Source organism: Nematolebias whitei, chromosome 15, assembly GCF_014905685.2.
Source record: "Nematolebias whitei isolate Nwh7 chromosome 15, NemWhi1, whole genome shotgun sequence".
NCBI classification, from domain to species: Eukaryota; Metazoa; Chordata; class Actinopteri; order Cyprinodontiformes; family Rivulidae; genus Nematolebias; species Nematolebias whitei.
In genome coordinates, this window is record NC_056512.1 from 31,201,802 (window position 1) to 31,212,045 (window position 10,244).

General features: G+C 39.6%; 2 protein-coding genes across 2 annotated transcripts in view; both read right to left on the reverse strand.

Moving 5' to 3' along the window:
- The window catches only part of iqck (IQ motif containing K), a 12,592-nt gene extending 11,739 nt beyond the window's left edge, over window positions 1–853 (reverse strand). Inside the window, exons 1-4 of the mRNA XM_037688985.1 lie at window positions 770–853; window positions 590–697; window positions 416–513; window positions 62–114 (exon numbers count right to left, since the gene is read on the reverse strand). Of these exons, the coding sequence (XP_037544913.1) occupies window positions 62–114; window positions 416–513; window positions 590–697; window positions 770–821 (311 nt within the window). The 5' untranslated portion in view covers window positions 822–853. The remainder of the gene's footprint in view (window positions 1–61; window positions 115–415; window positions 514–589; window positions 698–769) is intronic.
- An 824-nt stretch (window positions 854–1,677) lies between these two features.
- The window catches only part of sun1b (Sad1 and UNC84 domain containing 1b), a gene marked incomplete in the record, with an annotated part of 31,786 nt that continues 23,219 nt past the window's right edge, over window positions 1,678–10,244 (reverse strand). Inside the window, 16 exon segments of the mRNA XM_037688986.1 lie at window positions 1,678–3,162; window positions 3,251–3,343; window positions 3,435–3,602; window positions 3,745–3,860; window positions 4,463–4,547; window positions 4,642–4,956; window positions 5,062–5,206; window positions 5,340–5,431; window positions 5,593–5,685; window positions 5,780–6,055; window positions 6,171–6,355; window positions 6,705–6,763; window positions 7,450–7,543; window positions 7,673–7,792; window positions 7,923–8,033; window positions 8,734–8,817. Coding sequence (XP_037544914.1) covers window positions 3,046–3,162; window positions 3,251–3,343; window positions 3,435–3,602; window positions 3,745–3,860; window positions 4,463–4,547; window positions 4,642–4,956; window positions 5,062–5,206; window positions 5,340–5,431; window positions 5,593–5,685; window positions 5,780–6,055; window positions 6,171–6,355; window positions 6,705–6,763; window positions 7,450–7,543; window positions 7,673–7,792; window positions 7,923–8,033; window positions 8,734–8,817 — 2,153 coding nt within the window.

Sequence of the window (10,244 nt, forward strand, 5' to 3'; positions counted from 1 at the left end):
GTGTGTGTGTGTGTGTGTGTGTGTGTGTGTGTGTGTGTGTGTGTGTGGGAGGACACTTAACTTGTAGAGCCACTCAGTTAGGAAGTCACAGGGGACAAATGCTGTTATTTTTCTCTGAAACAATAAAGATGAGTTGGAAATTGTAAACATCCAGCATTCAAAATCTTCCTTTGTGGAAATGGTGCAGATTTATCAACAACATATACATGAAAACATACTGTACTGTGTTTTGTTGTTATTAAATGAAATATAAAATATGAACTTCTGGGTATGCAAATGTAGAGCCACATATAGTTAAATGCAGATGGTGATTTCTGTAATGTTTGCAGTTTGTACATGATAATTTAATATTTGTTGGCTTGCTTTTGGTTAGGGTTATGCTTTTGGTTAGATGTGTATGTGAAGAAACGTGAACCTCAAAACAGCGATGTTTCCTGGCTTCTGTCAGCAAAGCTGCCAGGCCGGGCAACAACACAGGAAACAGTGTCTTCTGGAAGAAACACGTGACAGGACCTAACACAAACACAACTACGTACAATATGCAATTTATAATGACTGCTATTTTTTTGATGAAATGAATTAGTTTTACCTTCATAAATTTGTGTAGACTGTGTAGCTTCAGCTGCTGTAGGTTGTTTGACCGAGATGCCATCTGTCCACTTTTCACAGGGAGGACTTGGTTGTTCATATTCAAATTCTCCATAACAACCACAGTTTAGTCATTTAATTTTTTTTCAAGTAGAAACGTAAACGTACTTCTTTATTTTACCTTCACAAACTTGTTCCCAAAGTGATTTTTTAGCACCGATAATTTCTGCCATTGTTCTGCCTAGCCGTCGTCAAGGACTGTCGTTACCAAGGAAGTAGTCACTTAACTTCCGGTGTAAACAAAGTACGCGCCACTTGGATCTGCTCATTTTTCTGCTGTAACACTGGTCACCACTAGAGGGCAGAAGATAGCGTAACATTCATAGTGGTTGTTCACATTTTTAGTGTTTAGTATTTCTAGTTAGCTTCAGTAAATTTTTAGAAACAGACTAACTTCAGACCAAATTAATACTGACTGTACTAATGCAATTTTTTTTCTATTTGATTTAAACAGTTTACTTGTTTTTACGTTTAATTATAGAAGCTGCATTCTTATTTTGTCCATTTTAACATCTTTCAGATTTAAATTTACTGCTTTAGCTCAATTTAACGTTTATATAAATCACAGCATAAATGTACAAAACGTTGGGCATAGAAAGCATAAAATTTTAGAACACTTAGAATTAAAAAAAAAAAAAAAAAAAAGTCCTGATGCATGCTCAGAAATCCAGGTTTAACGGTTTAGTCAGGTCCTCTGGACAGAATCTTCTGATGAAACGTTCGTCTTTTATCCAAAATACTTAGTCGGAAAATTAAAAAAGGTTTTAAATATAACTGGGCAATGTTTATGTAATGCATATTAGCTGAAGATGTAAATTACCCATTAAAGGAATTTTTTTCCAACTAAATGTTTTAAAACTAATGCAACAAATTAGGGGAAACATAAGCCAACTAGAGTTTATATTATGGTTATGGTTAAGGGAAGATATACAGTAGTTCATGTTAGGTCAAAATAGTGGAATTTATTCACTTTATTGGAATATATTCCAAAGCAATTAAGTCATCTCATGACTGAACAAAAATAGCCATTTCTCTAAAAAAAAAAAAAAAATCTCCAAGAATATTCCGAAAATGCACTGAACAGCTTTGAACAAAATATACATTGCAGTAACTCAATCATAATTTGCAGCCACCAATTATCTTGTAAATAAATAAAACTGTGAACAAAACATTTATTTCACATAAATAACATTTTAGACCCACCCATAATTACAACAACGGTCCCATTTTAAAAAATACAATAAGACTCATGCCACAACGTTTTTGTCTAAGAAGTTGTTGCAGTGCATCCTCTGGTATTAACCCTCCAAAACAAAAAAATGAAGCAAACACAATGAGCAATGGTAAAACAATAGTAATATAATCATATTAATGACAAGATTCTTTCTTTTATAAAGCAACACTGATGAAAGTAGATATAATAAAGGACCAACTATTAACAATAAAATATACAAATTACATTCTTTCTGGGTTTCAGAGAGGAAAGCCTGTGTGAGGAGGACGTTTTTGGTAAACTAAAAAAAGAGAAAAAACAGCTAATAAAACACTTGTGTACAGGAGAAGTCAAATATTTTAGCTTCCATTATTAGGTGTGATCTGAGATCCTGCACGGGACTCAGTCAGGGAAGAATCACTCGTCTACATCCATGATGTATGTGAAAGTTTATTGTCCAGGAGTTGCAGCACTCTTCCTTGTGTCTGTTCATAATCAGACACACATTTCATCACTAACAAAGTGAAGGGATTCCCAGTGCTTGCATCACATCAAGCTCTGGTCAGTGGTTTAATAGGATTAAAGGAAACTTGCTTCCGTCTGATCAAACATTCAAAGCTTGTCCTTCGGCAGCATGTTCAGGCTCTAGAAAATAAATCTTACTAGGCTAGTGAACATAATTTGTCCATGGCTTTGCAAATATTTTGACAGCAACAAAATGAGTGACTCCTAGATGGCATTTCAGGCAAAGAGAAAGTGGTTTTGATCCTAAAAACGATAGTAAAAAAAAAAAATCAAAACAGACTGTGTGTGTGTGAAAAGATAGTTGAGATGAGTGTGTAACCTCAGTTTCAAGTGTTCACCTCCTGACGCAGTGAGGATAGGTTTGTTTGCTCAGGGGAAGCTGGACGTCCTTAGAACTGATTCAGTGCAATGATAAGGAAAATGTTTAGCTTTTCTGTTTCTATTCCTCTTCTTTCATACTCCAGAAACCAATTTTCAGATTCTTTCATCGTTGCAAACACGTTCATGATTCCATCTCAGCACGCTGCTTTAACCGTCCACGACTTCTGTCTTAATGGCTTTCGTTGGCAGGGTTCGCGTCGTCATGCCCTCTGAGTTTTAAAGAAGCTAGTGAGAACTATGTACAGAGTGTAATGCTGTTTATTAGAATGTAAGGAGGTTCATTCAGGACGCGGCTCTCCGTGGACTCTGACGCGGTAAAGGCAGGTGTATTCTGGATGACCCCAGTTAGACAGGACCCGTACCTCGATGATCTGGAAGGCCTTGTCGTTATTCTCCTGACAGATAAGAAAAGAACCATTACCAAACGCTGACCAACATTGATGTTTGTTTCTCTAACGGGTTAGAAAGTTCCTCTAAAGTTACCTTAACCGGGAAGATTTGCAGTGCCTCGCCATCCTCTTCATATGTGTAGTGCCCCAGCAGCTTTCCCTCTTCTTGGTACTCATCATCAAGACCCTGAAGATGGAAAACATCAGTGAATCGGTAGACATTGATGTTTAGATGTGATTAAAATGTGACTTTAATAGCTTGCGCCAGTATTTCTTACAAAAACAGTGAAGTTGCGTGGTGCGCTGGTGATGTTTCCAGTTGGAGAAAGAGCTTTGGGGATGTGCTCCACACAGAAGGATGTGGGCAGGATCCTCAGGGACAGCCTGATTACCAGATAACCTTGGGAGCCTTTAAACGCCCAGCAGTTACCAGGATACACATCAGGCTGATGGAGGAGAAGTGGAGGAAATTACTTTTGGAGCAGAGGTCAAGACTTGAACACTGATTGTATCTGTTACACAGCCATTATTGAACGAGCGAGTATCAGTCCTCGCTCTCCTCTCTAGTTATGCGATGGTGAGGCTCACCTGGATGACGACCCGTGGAGACTGGGAGAAGTACCAGAGGGGCAGACCAAACAGACTCATGAGGGCAGTCTTTGTCTCGAATGTTTCAGAGCAGCGGGTGCTAAGGATGCTGCCACCTAAAAACACACACACACATTATAAACAATACACAACAATACCTGATGGTTTCAAACCCACATTTAATGTTCAGTCAGACAATCAACGCTCAATGAGAGATGATCAGGAGGAGTCCGATTGTTTAATAAAATACTTAAAAGGAAATTAATGACATCCCATCAAAATATGTTGTAATGAAATATTTCCAGAATCCTAAATAAACCAGATTTAAAGTTCTTGTTTGATTTTCTTACTGCGTTGAAGTCAAAATTTTTAACAAAGAGTTCAGGTTCTCCCCTTCTTGCTTAAAAAATGAAAAATAAACAATATGAACTAAATATGTGGCATGGTTCAGTCTGAATTACCATGAAAGTATCTACGCAACAAAATAAGAACGTCTGGGTGAACGGGGCAGCTGTGAGAACCACAAACATGTCAGCAGACTGTCAGACGCCTGATGAGACAGGCTGAGGTTTTGCAGGTTGTCCTTGAACCTGTAAATGCCTTCATCCTTGTTGCGTAAGACAAACGTTACACAGCCATCTTGTTAATCCCTGTAAATCCCTGCAGGGTTAACTACAGGCCTGGATAAAGGTGCAGGATGAGCAAGTTTCCTTCTTACCTCCAGACTCCAGGGCGTAGTCCACCAGGCCAGTTCGGTCCTGAGAGTACAGCTTCAGAGCATTCTGGACCATCAGCTTCACATGCTGGGGTGTAGAACACAGAACAAGATTCAAAAGAACTCATTATTTGGTTAAGACATAAACCCTCAGTGAATAAGACGTTAAGTGGCATGTGTACCTCTTCAGTCAGTCCCTCTGCAGCAGAAGCATGACGAACAGTCCCAGTTACCGTCTGAACAATGTTTTTGGTTCGTGATTCGGCTTCGCCCAGCGTCTGGACTTGGTTGAGCTCCAACTGCAGCGAGATGTTTCTCAAGATGCTCAGCTCCAGTGAGGCCAGTGCCGCCTGCAGGTCAGATGTGCTCACGTAGCGTTGGGACAGCCAGTGGATCAGAGACTCAGGTACCTGACCCTGCTCCTCTCCTAATTCGCTGCCGCCGAAGAACAGAGCCTGTAGTTCTTTCCGTAACTGTGAGGACACTTGACCTGATATCTAGGGAAGGATAAGACGGAGCCATAGTTAATTTAAAAATAATACCAGAATAACTTGGTTCTGTATACACAAACAAAAAGTTGAGAAAAGGTTTGGGATCATTACCGTCTCCTGCAGTGTACTCAGCTGTTCACATTTGCCCTTGCAACCAAGAACGCCCTGGAGGTCTCCTCTGATTCTACTCAGCTCTGCTTCCAGTCTCTGCACCTCTACCAGCAAAGCATCATGGTCCTCCTGCTTCACACCCACACTAAGAAAAAACAAAAACTACACGTTAATAACAATAGCGTTCAGAAACCTACCCACAAAACAATACTGCCACCTCACACAAAACCAAGCATCTGTCTTCATATGGATATGAGGACGTAATAGTTTCTCTTTACCTGACAGGAGCTGTGTCTGCTGCAGGTGTGATGACCCCTTGTTCTCTTTTGTCCTTCTCACGTTCATACTGCTGCTGCTTCTGCTGCATCTCCTGAAACACAAACAGCAAAAACTTAAATTCTGTTTGTGTCATTTAGAAATCGACTTTGGACTGATAATAAAACTTGTCACAGTTCCTGTGTTTTCTGCAAACATGCATAAAATGCTTTTTGTCTCTCCTTAGTAAAAACACAGTGAATCAGCAGTACATACCTCAGTCTTGGCAGCCAAAGCCTTAAGCAGCAATTCTAAATCAGCCAGACGTGCTGCCTGAGTCTCTTGTTGCCGTTCCTGCTGCTCTGCACCCTGAAGACGCAGAATGATGTTAGATCTTCAAAGCAAGATGTCCTTTAGTTAGCCATCAAACTGTCAGGATCAATGTTTATGAACCTCCACGTACCTGTGCTGTGTGCGTCTTCTCCTGCTCCAGCTCTCCACGCAGCAAGCCGAGTCGCTGCTCCAGCAGAGAGGACGCCCACACCTCCAAGCTCTCCCTTTCGGTCCGAGTGTGCAGCTGCTCTCTCAGGGTGCTGTACAGACCCAAAATGTCCTGGTGGCGCTGATCCTGCGTCTGGTCTCCCTGCTGGACTCGCTCCCACAGCAGCGCTAGCTGGCGCTCGACTCGTTCAAGACGCTCCAAGTCTGCACCAGAGATGGCCACAGGGGGAAAGATTGGCTGAGAAGTAACGGGCGGGAAAGATGGGAAAAGGTCAGAGTCGGACTCACATTTCTCTTCATTAAACTGAAGAACAGAGATCGTGTCATGAGTTTTCTCTGTTAGTGATACTTACTGTTGCACGTGAGGCTGGGGTGGATGGAGTCTTCTTCATAGCAGACTCCGATACAGGGACAGCAGCTGGAACAGCCGCCAAGTTAGACAGGAAAGTGAAGGGAGATGCAGAACGCCACTCAGTTAGGTTTACAGCTGGGAGGTAGGCAAACAGGGCAGCCGTGGACGGACCCCACCACCAAAACACTGTACACAAGAAACAGAATATCAACTTAAAGCGTACTTGCAACAAACTTAGGATGTAAGGTTAAAATACGTTGCAGATACAAAGATCTTTCTAATATTTCATTAAATATAAAACGCATCAGTAGAAAAGAAAAAACATGTTTTGTATCAGAGCAGGTCTGAATTAGAGATGAGCCTTGAAAAGGCTGACCTGAATGTGCTGCTGGATTTGTAGCGTACTCCAGAGATGTGTGCTGGTTATAACATTCACAGCCTCCACACTGACAGATTTGCCTCTACATTAACTCACTAGAGTAAATGGGTTGCATCTGCAAAATAACAGGTCCCCTACAAGTTCTAACAAACTTACATAAGAGGAGTAAAAAGGGCAAAAGTAGCAACAGGAGCTTCCAGAGTCTGGGAAAGCATCTGAAACACAGAAACACAATCGGATCAGATGATGTACAACTGGCAGAAGTACAAATTGATTTTAAAAGTTTATTGGAAAGTCCTTACAGAAAAAAGGTAAATATGGTTGTTATAAAATGCTCATTTATCAACATTTGAAACCAACTGTGAATAATTCAAAAGAAATGCCTGCTACATTTGACTTTGCTTACACCAACTAAAAATATATATATGTTCTGGCCATGAATACATTTCACCTTAAATTTGTGCATTATCTGCATCTTTTGTGACTGCATTAAGTTTAAACCCATGCAATAATAATTTAACTTGACAGACAATATTAGCAGATAATAAAGAATAACATTCCTTGATTTTTGCCAACAAGATAAATCTCAAATAAATCTAGTTTATCTTCAGTGTCTTAGCTTCGCAAGCAACAAATCACTAAAATAAAGTGTTTAAAATAGTTCTAATGGAGAAGCAGGTGCACGGCAGAACATGATGATGGGCATGAAGTTGAAACTGAATGTAAAGTAAAATCAATACAACAAATGTCTGTAAACAAAACCACCTTTACTCAGTCATATCTGATTATTCTTTTTATAAACTAATAAATTATAAATGCTAATTTTAAATAGTTCAATCTTAAATTGATCCTAAATGTGTTGCAGAGTTAAGGATAAAAAAACAGCAACAAAGAGTCTTACTGAGTCAGGAAGAAGACATTGAGGAGAGACATGAGGGATACGAGCTGGTACCATCCTCTAGCCAGAAACCACAGCAGTCCTTTGCCAGCTTTAACTGGACAAACAGGAAAAAACACACACAAAAAAAACAACAACACAAAAATAAACAAACAAAAAAAAAACCACACACAAAAACAGATTCAGGAAAATGGTATGCATTGACTGCAACATATTAAACACTAACCTGGAGATGCCAGGAGCATCCAGAGGAATAAACCAACCCTCTGTGCTGCAGCTCCAACTCCTGAACCCAACGCTTTACCTGCGCTCATGGCGCAGTGAGCCGGGAGCAAGAGGCACGAACCTGGAGACAAAATCAAAGAAAGTAAAACTAGAGACACAACCACAGCTAAAAATGACTTTCAATGATATGTAGCAATATCACACACTGAAAATATATGAATAAAGATGTAATCAGCATTAAAACTGTTAACCTGCAAGAACTAAGATGCTCCACAGCGCCCCCACCAGGCGCTTTGACCTGGAGGACTGCATGTGGACGACCGCGTGCACGTCAGAAACCTGCTTCCCTTTACAGTCATCACCTGTGCGCCAAAATAAAGCAACAGCAAGCAGAAGAAAAAAGGCTGAACAAATGTAATCATTTACATTAAAACAAACAACACATTAGTGTTAGTTTTACAAATTATCAGCAGATGAAACAATAACAAAATAATTACATGTATCAAAAAGTTCACACGATGTAAAGCATTATGGGAAATAAAATCACTGCTTCTCCGTCTTATTTTCAACATTTTGCCTCTTTACTTCACTAGTGTTTGAAATGTTTCACCGTTTCAACTTTACAGAGAAAATGTTTCACTAAATCAACAATAAAGGTGATTATTGTCAGATCCAAACTGATATTTTAATTTAAAAATATTTAGGCTATTTCAGTAATGTTTGCTTTATTTAACGGTTCATTTAAAAAAATCTTGTTTGAAGCAGCTCAACCCAATTCTGTCATGCACCCCTTTTTGTTTTAGTATTTGCAAAACAAAAACATATTTTAAAATAATATCTGGTAAGACTGATTCTTATGTGGCATAGAGCTACAGCCCTGCAGGAGGTTCTCATGCACGCTGGACTAAAAGAATCCTCTGCAGCTTCAACAGTCAACAGACTGCTGACCAGTTCACACAACCTCTGCCCACACATCTTGACTCAGGGTGTGCATATCATTGACTCTGTCAATCACATCAACACATTCATCATGAGTAACAGAAGCTTTTGGAGGGTACTTACACAAGGAACCATTGAGATTGAGATGTGATGCATCTGCTGTCACCAGATCCTTCACATTCATGCTTCCACAGAAACTCGAGTGAGCTGCAACACAAAAACAAAAGATTTGCTTAACAAAATGTGTTGGAGAATTATGATAAAGATCAAGGCAGAAGACAGATATGATAAAAGGCACGCCACTAGTCTGACAGAAGAAAACTTAGTAATGAGAATTTATGAGAATATATGTAGGAGCATAAAACAGCACCTGCAAGAAACAGGAGTTAAAAATATGTAGAGAAAATCATGCAGCAGAGTAAATAAACGCCTGCAGCTGTGAAAAGAAACACATTGAATCAGAAGTATACTGGAATAAAAATAATGCCTTGTTGAATCCAACTATCTAATTAATTCACTGCACATTTTAGAGGCTCTTTAAAAAAGCTGACTAATGATGATGTGGTAGTTCTGTTGCAGTGGTTGTTTAGGTGCACATGCGCAGTCAGGTCTTTAACAGAAGCAGGGGTAGACATGCATAAGTTTGTCAGGTTGTCCAGCAGATAAACTCTGTCAAAATCTGGTTGTCCCCAAAATTTTGGTTGTCCACAAACTTTACAGAGGTACTCACAACTTATTTTTAAGTTAAATTTTTTCTAGACCTACAGGTTATCCAAGCCTTGCCCCCCCACTACATATTTGAGAGACAGAGATTTTAAAACGTCTACTTTATTCAAAGGCATTACAGTTATAGGATATTTATAGGCTCATGCAGTAATACAATATTATTTATTTTTCATATCTGATCATTTATTAAGTTACATTTATCACAGTAGTTACCTCTCTGTAGATTCTAAATAAAAATCAAGTTTCCATCCAAACAGCCACAACACCGTGTTGTTGCTAAAACACTGTGTAAAGTTGAATTTTGCAGATATTTATGATAAACAACAAACACCTGAAACTGACTCTCACAGAAAGAACTTTGTGAGTTTTGAAGTAAAAAAGTAAACAGTGACACACATCTTTGTTAAAATCTGGGACACATAAATATTTGTCTTTTACTGTTATTGTTGTTTAATTATAAGAACTAAAGGAGCAGACGCAGCCCCTCCCTCACCGACACCCAGGCTGAGCACGCGCCGGTGGATTTAAGTCATGCAAGCAAGTTGCACAAGCCTATGACCTATGATTATGACCATGCTACCAATACGTTTAATACAAAGTTAAACTTTAGATACAAAAATCCTGGGGAGGTTGGGGTGTAGTGCGAAAGGAGGGGGTGGGGTGATGGTGTAGCAGTTCTGGCATCTCCCCCAGCTGCAGTGAACTGGTAACATGGGAACACATATATTTAATACATAGACACTGAAAAATTTATAACACGTCATCAACTTTGGTTTGAGGAGCAGGGAGTCACCCTTACAAACTTGTACAGAAAACAATGATCGGTGCTCTCACCTGCAGTCTGTCTCTGAGTTAGAAACACTGATCGGTGCTCTCACCTGCAGTCTGTCTGAGTTAGAAACACTGAT